The 24,919-nt window shown below is 42.3% G+C and overlaps 1 protein-coding gene across 3 annotated transcripts in view; it reads right to left on the bottom strand.

Annotated features, from left to right (window-relative positions):
* Positions 1-24,919, bottom strand: part of gabra3 (gamma-aminobutyric acid type A receptor subunit alpha3) — a 189,686-nt gene that overhangs the window by 53,058 nt on the left and 111,709 nt on the right. For all 3 annotated transcript variants that reach the window (XM_034177713.1, XM_034177712.1, XM_034177711.1), the window contains exons 4-5: positions 23,840-24,060; positions 67-149 (exon numbers count right to left, since the gene is read on the bottom strand). In XM_034177713.1, the coding sequence (XP_034033604.1) occupies positions 67-149; positions 23,840-24,060 (304 nt within the window). The remainder of the gene's footprint in view (positions 1-66; positions 150-23,839; positions 24,061-24,919) is intronic.

Raw genomic sequence — 24,919 nt, forward strand, 5'->3', positions numbered from 1 at the left:
TGCACATTTTTGCATTAAGTCTCCATGCTGAAAACTGCCATGCTCTGACCATCTGGACTGACTTACAGCTTCCAAACTTCAGAGGACAGGCGTGTGCATCCATCGGGAAATCCTCCAGGTGCATGGGGCACTCAGCATGAATGGTCAACCTGAGGGGTGGGGAAAGCACAGAAAAATCTCTGTTTAAGGTGATTAATCTGCTTCCATGCACCCCATCATCTCCTGCAAATGTTAAACCTCTTAACACAATGTTCCCCTCTGAATTACGTGTCCTTTCCACACAGGGTCATTTACCAGCATCAACAAATAATCACTCGTTAGAGTGCATACTTCCTGCAGATGTGGGCCAAATTTAATTCAATTCGACTTGAGGTGTAATCATTCCACCAGGTTCTGAGTTACCCTGCTAAAAACCCAACAAACAGTTCCAAGTTCCTTTGCGTTGGTAATAATTTATAATAAAAGCAAAACGTGTGCAGCAGTTACACGAGCAAAAATGTTCTGTACATGCTGCTACTTTTAATGTCAGGGTAAGTTAGACATCACAAATCCAGAGTAGGTTTGATTAGATCTGGAAAAAGTGGATGCAGAACAGGCTTTTGCATCCCCCCCCCCCGTGTCCACTCTGTCAGCACTAATGAGAGCTCAGCTGAGTGACAGCAAAGAAAACTCCTCCTGCAGCACAGTTTGGTTCATTTGATCAGATGGCTGAGCCATTAAACGCACTCTGAAGACAAATGACGGAATACTTCATATCATCTCACTTATGCATGTTTCAAAAGCATATATATATATATATATATATATATATATATATATATATATATATATATATATATATATATATATATATATATATATATATATATATATATATATATATATATATATATATAACTGAACTGTGTGTGCTTATAGAAACAAGCACGTTGTCCATAAGGATGAGCGATGCAACTCTAAGTTGATTTTTGTCTTAATTTTGCCAAAAGATGGAGACCTCTTTTGCAAGGGAGACCTGGACAATTACAAAGTTTCCAATTCACCTAACCTGCATGTTTTTGAATGTGGGAGGAAACCCACACAATCACGGGGAGAACATGAAAACTCCACACAGAAAGGTCATAGGTGGGAATCGAACCTGTGACCTTCTTGCTGTGATGCAACAATGCTAACGACTACTCCACCGTGCTGCTCATCTGTCGCCATCTAGTGGGCCATGTGAGCATATCAGGGCTTCTGGGACATTCTGTACTTGAAACCAAACATACTGTAACAAACTGCATTTATAAATATCACAAATGCATGATCTTTTGGCACGCAGAGCTTCAACCTCCCAGTAAAAAAAGACGCAAGTCCCTTCAACTTCTCCCTTGTTTTGCACTCAGGGATCGCCACATCAAAGCCGAGGTGGATCTGCATGTTGAATTGGCACATTTTACACCGGATACCCTTCCTGACACAACTCTATATTACATGGATGAAATGTGGCAGGGGTGGGGTTTGTACAGGGAACCTTCCGCACTGAAACCAAGTGCACTAACCACTTGGCCACCCCCCTCTCCACTAGGCATTATCATATATATACTTGTATATATATATATATATATATATATATATATATATATATATATATACACGAGGTCTGTGAGAAAAGTATCGGACCTTTTTATTTTTTTCAAAAACTATATGGATTTGAATCACGTGCGATTACATCAGACATGCTTGAACCCTCGTGGGCATGTGAGAGTTTTTTCACGCCTGTCGGTTACATCAATCGCCTGTGGGCAGGCTTTGAGTGAGGAGTGGTCCACCCCTCCCGTCGGAATTCCTTTGTCTAACAACTTGCTGAGAGACTGGCGCTTTGCTTTATCAAAATTTTTTCAGAACCTGTGAGGCAGATCAAAGTGGACATCATTCGAGAAATTCAGCTGGTTTTCGGTGAAAGTTTTAACGGCTGATGAGAGATTATGGAGTGTTACTGTCGCTTTAAGGACTTCCCATGGAGCGGGACGTTGTGCCGCGCTCTGAGGTGCTGTCGTCAGCCTGTTTCGAGCTGAAAACCTCCAAATTTAAGCCTCTGTTGACCCAGGACATCGTGAGAGAACAGAGAAGTTTCAGAAGAGCTCGGGATCAGCAGTTTATCCGGACATTCCACTGTTAAAGGAGGTTTTGTAATAAAAGACGTGCGGACGGATTGGTGTGTTGGCAGGCAGCCGGCCACAGGAAAAACACCTCCGTTGCAAGCCTTAAGGACAAGTTGGAACATGTCCAGCTGTTAAACAATTTCTCAGATACTCACTCTACTGAAAGCCATCAAAAGCCGCCTGGTTTTTACAAATGGTTATCAACACGGAGGTGTTTTGCCTGTGGTGGCGCGCCGTGCCGGCTACCTGCCGACGTTGTTAGACAAAGGAATTCCGACGAGGGGAGTCGACCACTCCTCACTCAAAGCCTGCCCACAGGCGAATGACATAACCGACAGGCGTGAAAAAACTCACGCATGCGCACGAGGGTTCAAGGTTGGCTGATGTAATCGCACGTGATTCAAATCCATATAGTTTTTGAAAAAAATAAAAACGTACCTTATTTTTCTCGCAGACCTCGTATGTATATATATATATATATATATATATATATATACATATATATATACATATATATATATAATTCTTCTTGTTTGTCCTTCGGGGTCGAAGATGACCACGGCTCCACCTAGGAAAAACAAAACAAAAGAAACAAACAAAAACATTTTGATGGATGAACGTTAACGGTGCATCCGGAGGTGGCTGTTGAGGCTGATCTGGGGTTGAAAGGCTCACCCACATGTGGGACACACATGGATGGGTACTGCAGTGGAGGTGGAGATGGCTTGGACCCTGCATGTGGATCACTTTGTTTGAGCATCTGTGATCCGTCATTGTGGATGTTCGAGGGCAAGCGACTCCCAGGAAGTGAGCTCAAAGCCCAGGTTTTTGAGGGATGCTTTGAGACAGTCTTTAAAGCATTTCTTCTGTCCCCCGATGGAACGCTTGCCCTGGCACAGTTTTCCATACAGCAGCTGTTTTGGCAGTTGACTGTCTGGCATTCTGATGACATGGCCAGTCCATCTGACTCATGTCTTCTGCAGGAGGGTGTAGATGCTGGGGAGGCCAGTTTGCTCAAGGACCTCTGTGTCTGAGATTCTGTCCTGCCATCTGAGGTGGAGGAGGCGACGGAGGCAGCTCATGTGGAAATGGTTGAGCTGTTTGGCATGTCTGCTGTAGACAGTCCAGGTTTCACTGGTATAGTGAAGGGTAGTTAGAACCACTGCATTGTAGACCTTTAGCTTGATGGTAAGGCTGAGACATCTCCATTCGCAGACATTTTCATGCAGCCTCCCAAAGGCGGTGCTGGCATTGGAAACTCTGTTGTTGATTTCGGCGTCAATGTTGACTGCACAAGAGAGGATGCTGCTCAGGTAGGTGAAACTGTTGACAGCCTGCAAGTTCTGTCCCTTCACTGTGATGTGGGGTTGTTGGTACGGCTTTCCAGGTGCCAGTTGGTATGTGACTTCGGTCTTGTTGGTGCTGATGGTGAGACCGAAGTTGTCGCACGCTCTCGAGAAGCAGTCCATTACATACTGCATCTTCTGTTCTGTAACTGCATTGAGCGCACAGTCATCAGCAAACGGTAGGTCTCTGATGAGGGTCTCTGTCACCTTGGTGACAGCCCGGAGGCGCCTGAGGTTGAACAGCCCACCGTAAGTCCTATATCTGAGGCTAATGCGGTCCTGGCAGTCCTGGAAAGTGCCAGTCAGCATGGCAGAGAAAACCATGCAGAACAGTGTAGGGGCAAGAACACAGCCCTGCTTTAAGCCATTGGTGATTGGGAAGGCTGCTGACTCTTCTCCATAATCCAGAACTTTGACCATCATGCTGTTGTGAAACGGTCGTACGATTGTGATGAACTTGCTGGGGCAGCCAAACTTCTCCATGATTTTCCACAAGCCTTCTCTGCTAGCCATATCGAAGGCCTTTGTCAGAGTGACGAAGGCCACGAAGAGGTCGCTGTGTTGTTCCTGGGACTTTTCCTCAAGTTGGCGCGCAGCGAATATCATGTCCACGGTTCTACGTTCTGAACGGAATCCACACTGACTTTCTGGGAGGAGGCCCTGCTCAAGGTGTTGTAATAGATGGTTGAGCAGAATGCGAGCCAGAAGTTTCCCTGTGATGGACAGAAGGGAGATACCTCTATAGTTGTCACACTGCTGGCGGTTGCCTTTCCTCTTGTAGATGTGGATGATACTAGCATCCTTCAACTGTTGGGGGACCACGCCTGCACTCCACGATGACTGGAAGAGTTTGGTCAGTCTTTGCAACAGTACTGGGCCACCTACCTTGTAAATCTCAGCAGGAATAGTGTCTGATACTGGTGCTTTGCCACAGGAGAGCTGTTGGATGGCCTGTCTGACTTCATCTTCTGTGGGGGGAGTGTCGAGTTCTTCGTTGATCTCCACTTGAGGTAGGCGAGCAATGGCCTCTTCGTTGATTACGGCAGGGCGGTTGAGGAACTGGTTGAAATGTTCAGCCCATCTCTCTAATATCTGCTTCTTCTCTGTCAGCAGTTGGGTCCCATTTCCACTGAGGAGGGGAGAGGAGCCAGAGGACTGTGGTCCGTAGACAGCCTTCAGCGAGTCGTAGAAATGCTTGATGTTGTGCATAGCCCTGGATTTCGTCAGCCTTCTTGCTGAACCAGGTATCTCGCATCTTGCATATCTTCTTCTGGACCCTTTGCTTGGTGTTGGCGAAAGCGTCTTTCTTCGCTTGTGAGGAGGGGTCATTTTGGTGGGCTCTGAACAGGAGATGTTTCTCTGTCAGCAGAGACTGAATCTCTTCCTCATTCTCATTGAACCAGTCCTGGTTTTTGCATGTGGTTGGTCTGAAGTGTTCGAGAGCCGTGGAGTAGGCAATATCTCTGAATGCAGCCCACTGGTCCTCAATGCTGTCCTGGTTGTTGTCATCCAAGTTGCTGGAGAGTTGGACAGTGCCCTTCTTCAATGTCGAGACATTGAGTTTCTTTGCAGCCTTCTGACCCTGGAGTCTTCTTGCTGGTTGGATGCGGAGTTTGCACTTGGATACGATGAGCTGATGGTCAGTCCAGTACTCAGCGCCGCACATAGACTTGGTCACCCGCATGTCCCGCCTATCCCTCTTCCTGGTGATGATATAATCAGTCAAATGCCAGTGCTTGGAGCGTGGGTGCATCCAGAATGTCTTGTTGCGGGTAGGGAGGTGGAACAGGGTGTTGGTGATGACGAGGTCATGTGCAGCACAGGTTTTGAGGAGCAGCAAGCTGTTGCTGTTACACTAGGTCTGGTGGTCAACCCCAACTCTGGCATTGAACTCCCAGAGGATAAAAAGCTTCTCAGACTGTGGAGCTGCAACAATAAAAGCTTCAAGTTCTTCATAGAACTTGTCCTTGATGTCTTCAGGATTTGTCATAGTGGGGCAGCCCAGTCTCATGTTTTTTTGTTTTTTTTTTCGTGCTCCCGTGACGAAATGAGTCAAATTTTCGTGACTTTTTTTTAACTCACTATTACTAACCCTACTCTTACCCACAACCCTAACCTTATCCACCCCCCCCCCCCGCTTCACTTTTAATTTCGTGCAGCCATCATGGAATGAATTAGAATGAATTCGTGCTGCCTTGACAAAAATGAGGCGCTTATCTTCACAATATCACGAAGCAACAGATTAATGTATATTTCGTGCTGCTGAATCACGACTTGCCATGAGACTGGGTTGAGTGGGGGCATAAGCATAAATCAGTGTTGCATTCTTCTTCCCCCCCCAGTGGGATCTGAAGAGTCATTAGATGGTCAATGATGCCCGCTGGAAGTTTGGCAAGTTTCCTTGCGAGGTGGGACTTGATGGCAAAGCCAACTCCTGCCTCTCGCCATTTGGCAATGCTACAACCGCTCCAGAAGAAAGTGTAACCCAAATTTTGTTCACCTTTTAAAACAACATGTTTCATTATTATCATAAATAATAATAATAATAGAGCAGGAAGACGAAAACTCATTTAGTTTTTTGTCCTTTGTTGTTGCAAAATCTTCCATCTTTGAAAGTAAACCCAGTTTGTGGTAAAATGACATCATTGCTTCAGCAGATACAAAGATCCCGGGACTAATTAGAATCTCGTTGCATTTGAACGATCGCGTGTCCCCTTTTTTTTTCCACCATCCTGGCTGCTGTCTGCTCGCTGCTTCTTCAACGATAAGTGCCTCAGTAAACACACAAATTACTACAATTTAGTCAATCAGATGTGAACAGTGCATGCTGCAAATCACACATCAGTCAAACCGCCTTCTAATTGATTAGATTTATGTCAGTGCTAAACTGTATTGACGTTTTGAGAGAAAAATAGGGTCCGAAAAATTACAAATGTCAAAATTAGAATGGCTCTGATTGCAGACTACAAACAAACGTTCCCTATAATAATGACAGAACAACATGTTCCAAATAAAGGACACGAGATCCACTTTGTAAATAATGCAATAATATCAACATCAGAGGGCTGATGTGCTCCCTGTGTGCTTGACACACCAAAGAATAAACCCTCATTAAAAAAACAAAAAACAGAATATGTTGAAAAAGAATTTCAGAAAGTGAAAATTTTCTATACTCTTGTCTCTCCTTTTGCATGAATTATTGGATCAGTTGATCCAATAATCTCCTCCTGCATGGTGTGGAGGCGATCAGCCTCTGATGCCCCTGAGGTGTCCACTGAGGTGTTCTTGAAGCCCAGGTTGCTTTGATGATGGCCTTCAGCTCGTCTGTATCGTTGGTGTCTCTCATGTTCCTGTGTATGTATCTGTTAGCAGTTTAATCTGTGCAGTTAGATTGATCTAGTTACCTAGATAACGATTTGCTTCACAGTGTAATCTTCACGTGCCTTAACTAAAGCACTCCCTCTGCTGAATCACCTCTAAATTATTTACACATTATTGACTTTGTGTGTTTTTAGGAATCCGTTAGCTTAGCGCAGCTACTAGCTCTTAGCCGGTTTAGCATGGCGGCTTCTCCTGTCTCTCCTGCACTTTTCTGCTCTGGGTGTGAAATGTTTAGTTATTCCTCAGCCTCCTTTAGCAGTAATGGTACTTGTAATAAGTGTAGGTTATTCGTAGCTTTGGAGGCCAGGCCGGGCGAATTGGAGACTCGGCTCCGCACCGTGGAAAATTCGAAAGCTAGCCAGGACCCTGTAGTCGGTGCGGACCAAGGTGGCTTAGCCGCCGTTAGTTTCCCTTTGGCAGATCCCGAGCAGCCGGGAAAGCAGGCTGACTGGGTGACTGTGAGGAGGAAGCGTAGCCCTAAACAGAAGCCCCGTGTACACCGCCAACCCGTTCACATTTCTAACCATTTTTCCCCACTCGGCGACACACCCGCCGAGGATCAAACTCTGGTTATTGGCGACTCTGTTTTGAGAAATGTGAAGTTAGCGACACCAGCAACCATAGTCAATTGTCTTCCGGGGGCCAGAGCAGGCGACATTGAAGGAAATTTGAAACTGCTGGCTAAGGCTAAGCGTAAATTTGGTAAGATTGTAATTCACGTCGGCAGTAATGACACCCGGTTACGCCAATCGGAGGTCACTAAAATTAATATTGAATCGGTGTGTAACTTTGCAAAAACAATGTCGGACTCTGTAGTTTTCTCTGGGCCCCTCCCCAATCGGACCGGGAGTGACATGTTTAGCCGCATGTTCTCCCTGAATTGCTGGCTGTCTGAGTGGTGTCCAAAAAATGAGGTGGGCTTCATAGATAATTGGCAAAGCTTCTGGGGAAAACCTGGTCTTGTTAGGAGAGACGGCATCCATCCCACTTTGGATGGAGCAGCTCTCATTTCTAGAAATCTGGCCAATTTTATTAAATCTTCCAAACCGTGACTATCCAGGGTTGGGACCAGGAAGCAGAGTTGTAGTCTTACACACCTCTCTGCAGCTTCTCTCCCCCTGCCATCCCCTCATTACCCCATCCCCGTAGAGACGGTGCCTGCTCCCAGACCACCAATAACCAGCAAAAATCTATTTAAGCATAAAAATTCAAAAAGAAAAAATAATATAGCACCTTCAACTGCACCACAGACTAAAACAGTTAAATGTGGTCTATTAAACATTAGGTCTCTCTCTTCTAAGTCCCTGTTAGTAAATGATATAATAATTGATCAACATATTAATTTATTCTGCCTTACAGAAACCTGGTTACAGCAGGATGAATATGTTAGTTTAAATGAGTCAACATCCCCGAGTCACACTAACTGCCAGAACGCTCGTAGCATGGGCCGAGGCGGAGGATTAGCAGCAATCTTCCATTCCAGCTTATTAATTAATCAAAAACCAGACAGAGCTTTAATTCATTTGAAAGCTGGACTCTTAGTCTTGTCCATCCAAATTGGAAGTCCCAAAACCAGTTTTATTTGTTGTTATCTATCATCCTCCTGGTCACTTAACAGTATTCCCTGAAAACTCCCTTCTGTCTGATCATTTCTTAATAACATTTACATTTACTCTGATGGACTACCCAGCAGTGGGGAATAAGTTGCATTACACTAGAAGTCTTTCAGAAAGCGCTGTAACTAGGTTTAAGGATATGATTCCTTCTTTATGTTCTGTAATGCCATATACCAACACAGTGCAGAGTAGCTACCTAAACTCTGTAAGTGAGATAGAGTATCTCGTCAATAGTTTTACATCCTCATTGAAGACAACTATGGATGCTGTAGCTCCTCTGAGAAAGAGAGCTTTAAATCAGAAGTGCCTGACTCCGTGGTATAACTCACAAACTCGCAGCTTAAAGCAGATAACCCGTAAGTTGGAGAGGAAATGGCATCTCACTAATTTAGAAGATCTTCACTTAGCCTGGAAAAAGAGTCTGTTGCTCTATAAAAAAGCCCTCCGTAAAGCTAGGACATCTTACTACTCATCACTAATTGAAGAAAATAAGAACAACCTCAGGTTTCTTTTCAGCACTGTAGCCAGGCTGACAAAGAGTCAGAGCTCTATTGAGCCGAGTATTCCTTTAACGTTAACTAGTAATGACTTCATGACTTTCTTTGCTAATAAAATTTTAACCATTAGAGAACAAATTACTCATAACTATCCCAAAGACCTATAGTTATCTTTGGCTGCTTTCAGTAATGCTGGTATTTGGTTAGACTCTTTCTCTCCGATTGTTCTGTCTGAGTTATTTTCATTAGTTATTTCCTCCAAACCATCAACATGTCTATTAGATCCCATTCCTACCAGGCTGCTCAAGGAAGCCCTACCATTATTTAATGCTTCGATCTTAAATATGATCAATCTATCTTTATTAGTTGGCTATGTACCACAGGCTTTTAAGGTGGCAGTAATTAAACCATTACTTAAAAAGCCATCACTTGACCCAGCTATCTTAGCTAATTATAGGCCAATCTCCAACCTTCCTTTTCTCTCAAAAATTCTTGAAAGGGTAGTTGTAAAACAGCTAACTGATCATCTGCAGAGGAATGGTCTATTTGAAGAGTTTCAGTCAGGTTTTAGAATTCATCATAGTACAGAAACAGCATTAGTGAAGGTTACAAATGATCTTCTTATGGCCTCAGACAGTGGACTCATCTCTGTGCTTGTTCTGTTAGACCTCAGTGCTGCTTTTGATACTGTTGACCATAAACTTTTATTACAGAGATTAGAGCATGCCATAGGTATTAAAGGCACTGCGCTGCGGTGGTTTGAATCATATTTATCTAATAGATTACAATTTGTTCATGTAAATGGGGAATCTCCTTCACAGACTAAGGTTAATTATGGAGTTCCACAAGGTTCTGTGCTAGGACCAATTTTATTCACTTTATACATGCTTCCCTTAGGCAGTATTATTAGACGGCATTGCTTAAATTTTCATTGTTACGCAGATGATACCCAGCTTTATCTATCCATGAAGCCAAAGGACACACACCAATTAGCTAAACTGCAGGATTGTCTTACAGACATAAAGACATGGATGACCTCTAATTTCCTGCTTTTAAACTCAGATAAAACTGAACTTATTGTACTTGGCCCCACAAATCTTAGAAACATGGTGTCTAACCAGATCCTTACTCTGGATGGCATTACCCTGACCTCTAGTAATACTTTGAGAAATCTTGGAGTTATTTTTGATCAGGATATGTCATTCAAAGCGCATATTAAACAAATATGTAGGACTGCTTTTTTGCATTTACGCAATATCTCTAAAATTAGAAAGGTCTTGTCTCAGAGTGATGCTGAAAAACTAATTCATCCATTTATTTCCTCTAGGCTGGACTATTGTAATTCATTATTATCAGCTTGTCCTAAAAGTTCCCTGAAAAGCCTTCAGTTAATTCAAAATGCTGCAGCTAGAGTACTAACGGGGACTATAAGGAGAGAGCATATCTCACCCATATTGGCCTCTCTTCATTGGCTTCCCGTTAATTCTAGAATAGAATTTAAAATTCTTCTTCTTACTTATAAGGTTTTGAATAATCAGGTCCCATCTTATCTTAGGGACCTCATAGTACCATATCACCCCAATAGAGCGCTTCGCTCTCAGACTGCAGGCTTACTTGTAGTTCCTAGGGTTTGTAAGAGTAGAATGGGAGGCAGAGCCTTCAGCTTTCAGGCTCCTCTCCTCTGGAACCAGCTCCCAATTCGGATCAGGGAGACAGACACCCTCTCTACTTTTAAGATTAGGCTTAAAACTTTCCTTTTTGCTAAAGCTTATAGTTAGGGCTGGATCAGGTGACCCTGAACCATCCCTTAGTTATGCTGCTATAGGCTTAGACTGCTGGGGGGTCCCATGATGCACTGAGTGTTTCTTTCTCTTTTTGCTCTGTATGCACCACTCTGCATTTAATCATTAGTGATTGATCTCTGCTCCCCTCCACAGCATGTCTTTTTCCTGGTTCTCTCCCTCAGCCCCAACCAGTCCCAGCAGAAGACTGCCCCTCCCTGAGCCTGGTTCTGCTGGAGGTTTCTTCCTGTTAAAAGGGAGTTTTTCCTTCCCACTGTTGCTAAGTGCTTGCTCACAGGGGGTTGTTTTAACCGTTGGGGTTTTTACGTAATTATTGTATGGCCTTGCCTTACAATATAAAGCACCTTGGGGCAACTGTTTGTTGTGATTTGGCGCTATATAAATAAAATTGATTGATTGATTGATTGATTCCTCTTGACAAAACTCCAAAGATAATCTATTCGGTTTTGTCTATGAGGCCAATCAAGTCCAGTAACACCCTGGTCACATAAGCAGTTAAGAGTCATTTTGGTGCTGTGGGCAGGTGCCAAGTCCTGCTGGAAAAGGAAATCAGCATCTCCATGAAGCCTGTCAGAACATGAACATGCTCTGAAACCTGCTGGCAGACGACTGTTTTGACTTTGGACCTGATCATAACACTTTGGACCAACACCAGCTGATGACAGAACACCACAAATCATCACTGACTGTGGAAACGTCACTGTGGACTTCAAGCAACCTCAATTCTGTGTCTCTGGACTCTTCCTAAAGACCTTGATTTCCAAATGAACTACATATTTTAAATTTTTTGGAGTTGTAGGCTATCAAAATTAAATTGAAGAATGCTTGAAACATTTCAATTTACATGTAATGGGTCTGGAATATATAATATCTTTATTTTCTGAAATGTCTGTAAAAAAATTACGCTTTTTCCATGATATTAAAACTTTAAACTTTTTTAGTTGGACAATGTTTTCCTTGACCTTTGACTGAATTACTTCAAAATCTAATCACCTCTCGATAGCTATCCATGTAATATTCCCACCAAGTTTGATATATATATATATATATATATATATATATATATATATATACAGTAGTGTTCAGAATAATAGTAGTGCTATGTGACTAAAAAGATTAATCCAGGTTTTGAGATATTTCTTATTGTTAAATGGGAAACAAGGTACCAGTAGATTCAGTAGATTCTCACAAATCCAACAAGACCAAGCATTCATGATATGCACACTCGTAAGGCTATGAAATTGGGCTATTAGTAAAAAAAAGTAGAAAAGGGGGTGTTCACAATAGTAGTGTGGCATTCAGTCAGTGAGTTCGTTAATTTTGTGGAACAAACAGGTGTGAATCAGGTGTCCCCTATTTAAGGATGAAGCCAGCACCTGTTGAACATGCTTTTCTCTTTGAAAGCCTGAGGAAAATGGGATGTTCAAGACATTGTTCAGAAGAACAGTGTAGTTTGATTAAAAAGTTGATTGGAGAGGGGAAAACTTATATGCAGGTGCAAAAAATTATAGGCTGTTCATCTACCATGATCTCCAATGCTTTAAAATGGACAAAAAAAAAAGAAAAAAAACAGAGACGTGTGGAAGAAAACGGAAAACAACCATCAAAATGGATAGAAGAATAACCAGAATGGCAAAGGCTCACCCATTGATCAGCTCCCGGATGATCAAAGACAGTCTGGAGTTACCTGTAAGTGCTGTGACAGTTAGAAGACGCCTGTGTGAAGCTAATTTATTTGCAAGAATCCCCCGCAAAGTCCCTCTGTTAAATAAAAGACATGTGCAGAAGAGGTTACAATTTGCCAAAGAACACATCAACTGGCCTAAAGAGAAATGGAGGAATATTTTGTGGACTGATGAGAGTAAAATTGTTCTTTTTGGGTCCAAGGGCTGCAGACAGTTTGTGAGATGACCCCCAAACTCTGAATTCAAGCCACAGTTGACAGTGAAGACAGTGAAGCATGGTGGTGCAAGCATCATGATATGGGCATGTTTCTCCTACTATGGTGTTGGGCCTATATATCGCATACCAGGTGTCATGGATCAGTTTGGAAATGTCAAAATACTTGAAGAGGTCATGTTGCCTTATGCTGAAGAGGACATGCCCTTGAAATGGGTGTTTCAACAAGACAATGACCCCAAGCACACTAGTAAACAAGCAAAACCTTGGTTCCAAACCAACAAAATTAATGCCTTGCAGATGTGAAGAAATCATGAAACACTGTGTTTATACAACTAAATACTAGTTTAGTGATTCACAGTATTGCTAAAAAAGCAGTTTGTACATAATAGTTTTGAGTTTGTAGCGTCAACAGCAGATGCTACTATTATTGTGAACACCCCCTTTTCTACTATTTTTTTTTTTTACTAATAGCCCAATTTCATAGCCTTAAGAGTGTGCATATCTTGAATGTTTGGTCTTGTTGGATTTGTGAGAATCTACTGAATCTACTGGTACCTTGTTTCCCATGTAACAATAAGAAATATACTCAAAACCTGGATTAATCTTTTCAGTTACATAGCACTACTATTATTCTGAACACTACTGTATGTACAATGACAAATAAAGGTAAATGGACTGCATTTATATAGCACTTTCCATCTGCCTTACACACTCAAAGCGCTTTACACATCAATGCCTCACATTCACCACGATGTGAGGGTGATGCCGTACAAGGTGCCCACTACACACCGGGAGCAACTCGGGGATTAAGGACCTTGCCCAAGGGGCCTTAGTGATTTTTCGGTCAGGCTGGGATTTGAACTGACGATCCTCTGGTCTCAAGCCCAACGCTTAACCACTAGAATATCACCTCCCCTAGGGATATTATTGTTATTGTTATTATTTGTCAAAAGTGTTTTTAGACCATGTTTTCCTTAACCTTGACCTTGGATAGATATATATTTGATAACTATATCCAAGGACTACTCCCACCAAGTTTGATCCATCAAGGCTTCGTGGTTATTGAGATATAAAAAGTTGTTGTTTAGACCATGTTTCCTTTGACCAATCAATACCCTAGTATTGCTGTTGATGTTACTATTGATGCAGCTGCAGAGGGAAGTTCATTGATTGTGCCTGCATCAGGAGTCTGTGGACACTGGCATTTTCACAACACTCTTGTTATCCTGAACATCACAAAGAAGAACATTTTCTTCAAAATATAACCCAAACTTCAACTCAGATAATTAAACATGCACTGACTGCATAAAACTCTGAAGAAATGAGAAGCGGCAGCGCCTGCGGTGATGTTGTAATTATTGCTGTACAGTGTTCTCCACCAGGGGACCAAACACAGTCAGGCTGTAAAGTTTGATATGAATCCCCGTGAACTGAGAATGGTAATAAAAGCTGTTGCAAAAAAAAAAAAAGAAAAAAAAAAATGGGGACAGCGGATAAAAGCAGCGTCCACATCACAACATAATTACACCTGCAGAGTGAAGTGTTTGTCACTTCAGAGGCCGTCCACAGACTCCACAGACTGAAGCGAACAGCACTGTGCAGAAGTACACACACACACACACACACACACACACACACACACACACACACACACACACACACACACACACACACACACACACACACACACACACACACACACACACACACACACACACACACACACACAGTGGAAAAGCAGGTTTTATCATCAACAGTTCTGAAGTACACAAGCAAATTTGACAGTTCCAAATGTTAAGGTTGAAAAAACAATCAAATGTTATGCAGAATTTAGTTTATTTCTTCAGAAAAAATAAGTTATTACAGAAAATTCTGATGTCATATGTTTACAACTCAGTTCTACAAAGACAACAAATAGGGGCTGATAATCAATAAATAATAGATTGATGTTCGTGTCAAACACTAGTAAATTATTTGATATTTAGTGAATGAAGTACATGATGCCATACACACACACTCACTCACTCACTCACTCACTCACTCACTCACTCACTCACTCACTCACTCACTCACTCACTCACTCACTCACTCACTCACTCACCTTTCAGTCTGTCACTTCCCCGCCCACCTTCAAGTAAACATCCACATTTGAAGATATGTTAAAACATTATGCACATAATACTACTACTACTACTAATAATAATAATAACAAATATATTTTATCACGACCTGATCCCGCATAAGCGGTTGCAGATGAGTGAGTGACTGAATAAATTTTAACAACTAAAACACTGATTAGTGTTGTGTGTTGGGGGGGCGTGGCTGGTTGTGTTGGTGTTCTTTTCTTTTCTTTGCTCTCCAGGTGGCATGAGGGCTGATTTGTCTGTGGAGAAAGTGCTGGCTGAAGAGTCCTCACCCTTATTAGCGTCATGTGGAACACCTGTGGCAGGGGCTCACGTGCGGCCTTGAAGACTTGCAGCTGGAGCAGATAATTGGATGGCGTTCTGCATATAAGTGATGTGTGATTTGAGCAGAACCACCGGGAACTCGACCTTGTGATGTTCGTTTGTGAGACGCTGAGGATCGCGCCTGGGTTTGACATATCGAGCCCGTGAAGCAGGGAAGGGTGAGGACACATGCTGTCAGCACACGCTAAAGGTAATTAAGTGATTAAGTAATTGTTGATAGTATCTTGGTGTTTTGTTACACAGTAAACTGAGACTGTGAAGAGAATTGTGCAGCTTGCTTCTCACTGCGGTGGCGTGCAGGATAAGTGATCCTCCACTTGTTGTGAGAGGCTGCTCATTTGCATAAAGTTAAAAAGAAACATTGACCTGAGTGTGTTGCTGATAGCGTGTGTTATGCGAAAGATAGAGTTGTATCTGCTGACTCACCTCACCTTCTCTTTGCTCCACAGAGAATCGGTTCGTCGTGTCCACCTGGGGGGTGTTTGGCGGTGGTAGTGAGTCCAGGAGCGCCGGACTTTAATCCTTGCGGGCGCTGGAGAACGTGCCACTTATCACTCCACCAGAGGGACGCTTTTATGTTTTACATTTGTAAGCACAGGTGAAAAATAAATTGTTTCTGTTGGGAACCGCCTTCTGGTTATTTTAACTGCTGGGTTCTGTCAGACGCAGGTCCGCTCCTCAACCCGCGTCGACGCATAACAATTAGTCAATATTACTCTCAGTGTATAAGTTTTACTACTACAACTCTACACTAAATGGGATTGAAGAGCCATATATATATATATATATATATGGCTGTATATATATATATATATATATATATATATATATATACAGTGATGCCGGTAACGCGTTACTCTAATCTGACCACTTTTTTTAGTAACGAGTAATCTAACGCGTTAATCTTTCCAAATCAGTAATCAGATTAAAGTTACTTCTCCATGTCACTGTGCGTTACTATTATTTTTCATTGTGGGTCGATAGCAGCATTAAACTTGGTCCGTGGGCAGGAGGTCGGGGTTCGACTGAACTGCCCACTTTAAGCGAGCTGTGAGCTTTTCATCCGCGGTTTTTTGCAGCTGCTCGACTCGTCCTCACCTCTTAAAGCGCGGTGATCAGCACACCTGCACTGAGCTTTACAAAGACATTTTTATACTTTTTTTCCTCCTTTATTTAGAATTCTGAGCTGAGCCGCTCTGTATCTGCACGTTAAAACAGCTGATCCTCTGCGACGCGTCAACAACTAACACTATTTTCCACTCAAATGCACCTAAACTCTCTTTCTGAGGACCACATGATGTGAAAACGCAAAACTTTCTTATCTGTAAATCTGGTCATGTTTTCTGCATAAATAAATGTTATCCATTCTTTGTGCTCAAACGCTAAAGCAGGGGCGAATCCAGATAGAATGGGGGCGTGGGGCAAGGATGTGCCCCCTCCCCCACAACACCCCTAGATTAAAGGTGCAATTTTGAAGCCGTTTTTTACTACAACTAATATTGCTTAAAATAATAATAATTTCGACAAGTAAAATGTTTAGAGAGAATTTAAATGTTAGAAAAATGTTAGAATTTAATAGTTACGTTTATAAACAATGTAGGCTCGAAATTGCAAGTTTTACTGTTACAGTGCTGTCAACAGTTAAATATGAGGTCAAGAAAGACGTCTTTATTTTACTTTTTATAAAACAAGTATTTATTTTCATTGAAGTCAAGAAAGGGTGACTATAAAGTGAGTTTTGGCAAAACAGGTATCATTGTCATGTTGAGGTGGCAGAGGGTTGTTGTCGGCAGCTGGGAAAAGTAACTAAAAAAGTAACTAGTAATCTAACTTAGTTACTTTTACAATTGAGTAATCAGTAAAGTAACTAAGTTACTTTTACAATTGAGTAATCAGTAAAGTAACTAAGTTACTTTTTCAAAGTAACTGTGGCAACACTGTATATATATACCCGGTCTGTTAGAAAAGTATCCGACCTTATTATTTAAAAAAAAAACATATGGATTTGAATCATGTGTGATTGCGTCAGACAAGCTTGAACCCTCGTGCACATGCGTGAGTTTTTTCATGCCTGTTGGTTGCGTCATTCGCCTGTGAGCAGGCTTTGAGTGAGGTGTGGTCCACCCCTCTCGTCTATTTTTTTTATTGCGAATAAATGTCTGAACGATTTGGAGCTTTGCTGCATCAATTTTTTTCCAGAAACTGTGAGAAACCTCCAGGTGGACACCATTCGAAAAATTAATATGGCTTTCAGGGACGATTTATGGGGATTAAACAGATTACGGGGTGTTACTGCCGCTTTAAGGATGGCCCATAACTGCTGAGAGCGCGACGTGCTCCCAGCCCCCATCGACAGGCTGACACCCCGCTGGAACAACCAGATCATTTCCAGCGTGAAAGCTTTGTTGATCCGGGACCTCGTCTGACTTTCACAAAAAGGCAGAAGAAGTGGACATCAGCACTTTTTCCGGCAAATTCCACCGTTACAGGAGTTTTTCTCATGGAAAGAAAAGCAGAGGGACGCGCCACGGCTCTGTTCATTACGCGGGACAAAACCACCTCGGTGTTGGTCTCTCAGGACAGCTTTCAGGTGGATTTCAGATGGATTCCGGTTGCTTTCCAGTCATGTGAATATCCGATTGTGATTGTGCATGAGCTGGACATGCCAGAACATGTCCCGTGAGGCTTCATCACGGCGTTGCTTTACTCCTGTAACAGTGAAATGTGCCGTTCATTTTTAAACTGGACGCTGTCTTGATCCGGTATGTCATCTGACTAGCACAGGAATTGTGAAAAGACATGGACATCAGCACTTTTCCGGCACATTAAGACAGATGTGCGGAGGAGTTCGCAAAGCAACGCCGTGATGAAGCCTCACGGGACATGTTCTGGCATGTCCAGCTCATGCACAATCACAATCGGATATTCACACGACTCGAAAGCAAACGGAATCCATCTGAAATCCACCTGAAAGCTGTCCTGAGACCAACACCGAGGTGGTTTTGTCCCGCCTAACGAACGGTTCCGTGGCGCATCCCTCCGCTTTTCTTTCCATGAAAAAACTCCTGTAATGGTGGAGTGTGCCAGAAAAAGTGCTGATGTCCACATCTTCTGCCTTTTTGTGAAAGTCAGATGAGGTCCCGGATCAACAAAGCTTTCACGTTGGATATGATCTGGTTGTTCCAGCGGGGTGTCAGCCTGTCGATGGGGGCTGGGAGCACGCCGCGCTCTCAGCAGTTGTGGGCCATCCTTAAAGCGGCAGTAACACCCCGTAATCTGTTTAATCCCCTTAAAATCGTCCCTGAAAGCCATATTAATTTTTCGAACGGTGTCCACCTGGAGGTCTCTCACAGTTTCTGGAAAGAAATTGATGCAGCAAAGCTCCAAATCGTTCAGACATTTATTCGCAATAAAAAATAGACAAGAGGGGTGGACCACACCTCACTCAAAGCCTGCTCACAGGCGAATGACGCAACCGACAGGCATGAAAAAACTCACGCATGCGCACGAGGGTTCAAGCTTGTCTGACACAATCACACGTGATTCAAATCCATATGGTTTTTTAAAAAAATAATAAGGTCGGATACTTTTCTAACAGACCTCGTGTGTGTATATATATATATATATATATATATATATATATATATATATATATATATATATATATATATATATATTCATTGCTGAACAACTTGATAACTGATAATTATCAAGTTGTTCAGCAATGAATATGGCTTTATACACCCTGAAGAAAACCATACACCCTGAGGCCTGGGTTCACACAGTGAACAAGTGCATGAAAAAAATAGTCCAGCAGTTAAAGAACAATGTTTCTCAACCTTCAATTGCAAGGAATTTAGGGATTCCATCATCTACAGTCCATAATATAATCAGAAGATTCAGAGACTCTGAAGAACTTTCTACATGTATGCGGCAAGGCCGAAAACCAACATTGAATGTCCGTGACCTTTGATCCCTCAGGCAGCATTAAAAACTGACATCATTGTGTAAAGGGTGTTACCGTGTGGGCTCAGGAATACTTCAGAAAACCATTGTCAGTTAACACAGTTCATCGCTACATCTACAAGTGCAAGTTAAAACTCTACCATGGAAAGCAAAAGTCATTCATCAACAACATCCAGAAACGCCCCCACCTTCTCTGGGCCCGAGCTCATTTGAAATGGACAGATGCAAAGTGGAAAAGTGTGCTGTGGTCTGATGAGTCAAATTGTTTTTGGAAATCATGGACATCGTGTCCCCTGGACAAAAAAGGAAAAAGACCATCCAGATCGTTACCAGCGCAAAGTTCAAAAGCCAGCATCTGTGATGGTATGGGGGTGTGTTAGTGCCCATGACATGGGCAACTGACACATCTGTGATGGCACCATCAGTGCTGAAAGGTACATCCAGGTTTTGGAGCAACATATGCTGCCATCCAAGCAAAGTCTTTTTCAGGGACGTCCCTGCTTATTTCAGCAAGACAATGCCAAGCCACATTCTGCACGTGTTCCAACAGCGTGGCTTCGTATTAAAAGAGTGCAGGTACTAGACTGGCCTGCCTGCAGTCCAGACCTGTCGCCCATTGAAAATGTGTGGCGCATTATGAAGCGCAAAATATGACAATGGAGACCCCGGACTGTTGAACAACTGAAGTCCTACATCAAGCAAGAATGGGAAAGAATTCCACTGGCAAAGCTTCAACAATTAGTGTCCTCACTTATTGGGCCTCATGTATCAATGTTGCGCACTTGTGGCGTAAATTTACGGCGTAAACTTGAAAAACACCAAAGTCGCAGTGACATGTATCAAGCAGTGCACACCTGCCCATTTCTGGCGTACGCCTGACGTGATCTTGATAAATGCGGCGGGTGGAAACGATCGTAATTATAATAAACACGCCCATAAATATTCAGACTCCGCTTCAGACACACCCTCATTTTACGACATGGAAGCCGGAAAGACGGCAATGAAAAAGAACTCCACCAATCATGACGCTTGCCAATAGAGCGTCAAAAGCGGCTGTCGTATCAATTGTTTTGTAGTATATAATCAATAAAGTGTTACAGTCGTCCCTCATTAATCGCTGGAGTTACATTCTAAAAAATAGCCCGTAATACGTGAAACCGCGACGTAGTCAGCGTTATTTTTTACAATTATTATAGACGTTTCAAAGCTGTAAAACCCCTCACTACACAGTTTATACACTTTCTTAATCAGGCATGAACATTTTCTCACTTTTCTCTTGTGTGTAAACACTCTCAAAGTTCAAACCTTAGTAGGAAAATATATAAGACCAAACTGTTTTCAGGCCCAAACATTTGTTTGAGAAATAAAAATAGAACGTTTTCCTATAAATAATTATGATGGCATTTAGAACTAACGAATTAATTTTAACGATCAACGAACGAGGTTGGACACATAAGAAATTATTAATAGTGACTCACCAGTATTTCACAGATCGCGCCTCTGCGTCCTGACGCTGCGCCTTTTCCCACTCACACCTGGTTGCAGCAGGTGTTTGTTTCCGTGTGACAAACACAGTTATGAGTAGTTGTTGGTGCTTTTTTCTCTTCTGGGCAACAAGATTCTTATAAACAGATACGCAGAACACAGAACACTGTAAAAAAAAGGCATGCAAAATTGGACTAAATACTCCGAGGCCGCGACAGGTGAACGGCGTTATAGCGAGGGACCACTGTATTCTCTTTTCACATGTCAATAATTTTTGACATGTGGATATTTGCTCGCTCAGTTAATAAGACACGCCTAATCTGTCAGATTTCTTTATTTTTTAAATGTATTTCTGTATTCATTTTATTGTGACAACCGAATGGAGACGACAAAACCTGGTTGCAGCACGGGCGAAATAAGGGAATGACGAAACTACAGTTGTTATTATCAATTTCATAGTCTAAAACGATCACACCACATGAAGTTAAGCTCAGCGCTGCTCTGGTTCCAGGCTCGAAGTCTGGAGAAAAAGGCGAGCAGTTCTTTCTTTGCAGTCGGTGCTGTAGCCACGGATCGTGCTCCATAACAATCCCGCAAAGGCAGGATTTGTATTGATTATTATGTAGTATAATCAGGAAAGTGTTATTTATGTAACATATGCATTGATTTGTATAATGGCACTGTTTATCATGTTGATCATTTTCATTTTTATGTGGATTCCAGCGCTGGTTCATTTTGGTGTATAATTTACACCACCTCTCGACCTGGTGTATATTTTCAGCGCAGCGTACGCCAACGACCACATTGATAAATGCCAAGTAGTGCAGCCGTTTTGGCGTACACCCCATATACGCTCAAATATCACCGTACGCACGTTGATACATGAGGCCCATTGAGTGTTGTTAGAAGGAAAAGTGATGTAACACAGTGGTAAACATACCACTGTCCCAGCTTTTTTGAAACGTGTTGCAGGCATACATTTCAAAATGAGCAAATATTTGCACAAAAACAATAAAGTTTATCAGTGTGAACATTAAATATCTTGTCTTTGTGGTGTATTCAATTGAATATAGGTTGAAGAGGATTTGCAAATCATTGTCTTCTGTTTTCATTTACATTTTTCACAACGTCCCAACTTCATTGGAATTGAGGTTGTAAATAAATAATCCACCAAGGATGCCAGCAAAGAGCAGTGCACCATGGGATGTGCAGTCTTAGGCTTATGGTGTTTGGCGAGCTGTAACGCAACACTCCAAAAGGAGTCAGATTGTTTTGCATTCACAAGAGAGACGGATTAGACCAACTAACACAGATTAGCAACTCGCAGGTCCCAGCGGCCGTCTGACGCACACAACAGCTCCAGATTAAAACACACAAAAGGTCAACAAACAAACGCCCATAAATCCACCGCCAGCGACTCCCAAACGGCGACAGCAAGAGTTACTTCTGCTGTTCAACATCTCCAGTTTAAATAAAAGTGTTAAATAAAACGAGGCTGAAAGAAACCCAGAGAGAAAAGTAATAACAGATTTATTTTATTCATATTATTTGAAATGCAAATAAGATCGTTCTTGTCAAATTCTGTTCCTGCTAAAAAAACCTTATGGGAATTGTCACGACATTGACTGATGAGTGAGCTCAGGAATTTAATTCTTTTACTATTTCATGCCCACATGCTTAAAAATCTATGGTGACCGTGGCAACAAGAATAAAAATCCCCGCAGTGATTTGAAGGCGAACCAAATCCATCATTTGTTTACAAACCAATAATTTCTTATATTTTATTTTTAAGTGATAAAATGTACCTCATAAATCATGGCAGCAGGATTATTTTTCAGTTATTTATCATCACAGAATATTGTTTAAACCAGTGGTTTGGTCCATCCCCACGTCTCAAACGTAATTATCTATCTGCCAAAGCCAAGTGAAATGTGAGTAGGTCCTTGGGTTTTTTTCAGCTACTTGGTTCCTCGATACTTTGGCACCTATGTACTGGGTCACGTCCGGAGAAATGCTTCACATACGTAGATAGAGCTCTGTATCTGATGTTCCCTCACAATGCCAGTCATAGTCCTGATCCGAGTCTCTCTATGTAGCAATTTATTTGACACAAAGTCATTCCAGTGGTACTCAAGAACATTTTGAAGGGACCTACAGTAGTCTTGAAGGCATCGCAGGTTAGTGTGCAAGTCTCGCAACCATAGAGGAAGACCGTAAGTACCAGGAGTTAGACCTTCATTCTCCTCTACTCATTCTCCAACAAAACTCATAAGTCCATAAACTCTTCCCAGGCATCACTCAATCTTAAAGTTCAAGGACCTAGAGTCATGAATGCCACTGCTGAGAGAAATGAACGTCTCTAGAAGTTCAGCACTTTCTCCACATACAAATGCACTTCTGATGGTCAAGTCCAAGAAGTCATTGAAAGCCTGGATCTTAGTCTTGACTCAGGTTCTTTGCAAACAGACACTCAGAGTTTCATTGATTCCACAAAGATCCGCCCGGAAAGACCGCAACTCTATAGCAGGGCCACAAATCGACAGACGACCACATTCACACGTTTGGTCAATTTAAAGTTTCCAGGTCACTAAACCTGCATGTCTTTGGAATTGGGAGGAAGCAGGAACACCCAGAGAGAACCCACACAAACACAGGAGAACATACAGACTTCACACAGGAAGGACCAGGTAGGAACAGCACCTGGTCGATTATTTGGATGAGCGTCCGGATGATGAGATTATTGAGCAGGTTTATCAAAGGTCAAGGTCATCAAAAATACAAAAACACATTTTCCAGGATATTTCCACAAACAATAAGACTGAAATGACGATTCAAACCTTTACCGGTGAGACCACATGAGACAAAAAGCAGAGTGATCTCAGGGCTGGACAGAAAACCCAACTGTCAGTTCAAAGGACACAAGATCACCCAAAACCCACTTTGGTCTTGGATGGTTTCAGTTTGGTCCGGGTTTAGGGTGGTCTTTGCACACTGTTAGCTCAAAGCTCATGTCCAAAAAGCAGCCACATGGCTGCAGCATCAGTTCCTCTCAGCACTTAGCAGTTTGTGTGATATTGACACCCAGGTAACTGCCTACACTGCACATTCATTGTTCTGATGACTCACTGAAGATTTTCTCAGCAGGTGATGTGTTGGTGCATTGATTATTGAAGCACGGTGCACAATACGAAACCGAGAATGCTCACTGCTGGGCAATTTAACAATGTCTCACCTCATCGTGTAAAGCAGAGTGCCGTTGTCAACCAGTCGTAGCAGTTTGTTCGGAGTCGTCATGTTGTGGGCTACTGATTTCTTTCCGTTGTGGAAGAAGGTGTCAGGAGTCCAGATCTTACTGGCCAGGAGGTTGTTGAGGGGTAAAACTTGCATGGGTCCGTCGAACTTCAGCCGCTCGTCCCTCCAACTCTGGCGAAAGAAGACGTCGATGGTGTACTCCTGAAGGAAAGAATTTCACAAATAGCATCTGCGAACCTTTGAAATTGCAAGTAAAAAACCTACATGTAAATGCACCAAATGTGTGTGTCATCTGTCTGTAGACCATATATGGGTGAAGACGTGATCATGGGTGAGACCATTTACAACCTGAGCAGGACAAATGAAGCCCAAATACTGACAAGCTCAGCTAACAGGCTAACCTCAGCTTGGGTGTTTATTAAATCATATTTCTGGGGAGTGCGCTGTGGTTCTCTTTATGGTTTTTCTTTGATGTGGGCATTAAAAATTATGATCATCTTATTTCCTCAGTAATCCTGAACTAATCTGATGACCTCAAGCTACTGACAGCTGCTACAAATGCTAACACCGTTAGCTAACAGGTTGCCCTCGGTTCAGGTGTTTATTAAATCATATTTCTGAGGAGTACGCAGTGATTCTCAAAACAATTTTGCTTTGATATGGGGACTAAAAATTATGATCATTTTATTTCTCCAGTAATCGTAGATTAACAATTTAGCATCTTTAAGGTACTGACAGCTGCTACAAATGTTGGTAAGATGCTAATGGTGTTAGCATCTTACCAAGCTCAGCTAACAGGTTGCCCTCGGTTCGGGGGTAATTGTGTAATTGTGACTTAATGACCAAACATCATGAAGCTACCAATAGCTCCCACAATGCTAACACTGTTAGCACATTACCAACAAGCTTAGCTAACCTTGGTTTGGGTTTTTGGTTCCGAGTGGTTGTTCTCAAAATGGTTTTGCTTTGGTGTGGTGATTAAAAATTATGACCCACTGATTTCCTCAGTAATTGTGACTTAATGACCAAACATCATGAAGCTACCAATAGCACCCACAAA

The sequence above is a fragment of the Thalassophryne amazonica genome, chromosome 9 (assembly GCF_902500255.1).
Source record: "Thalassophryne amazonica chromosome 9, fThaAma1.1, whole genome shotgun sequence".
Taxonomy (NCBI): domain Eukaryota; kingdom Metazoa; phylum Chordata; class Actinopteri; order Batrachoidiformes; family Batrachoididae; genus Thalassophryne; species Thalassophryne amazonica.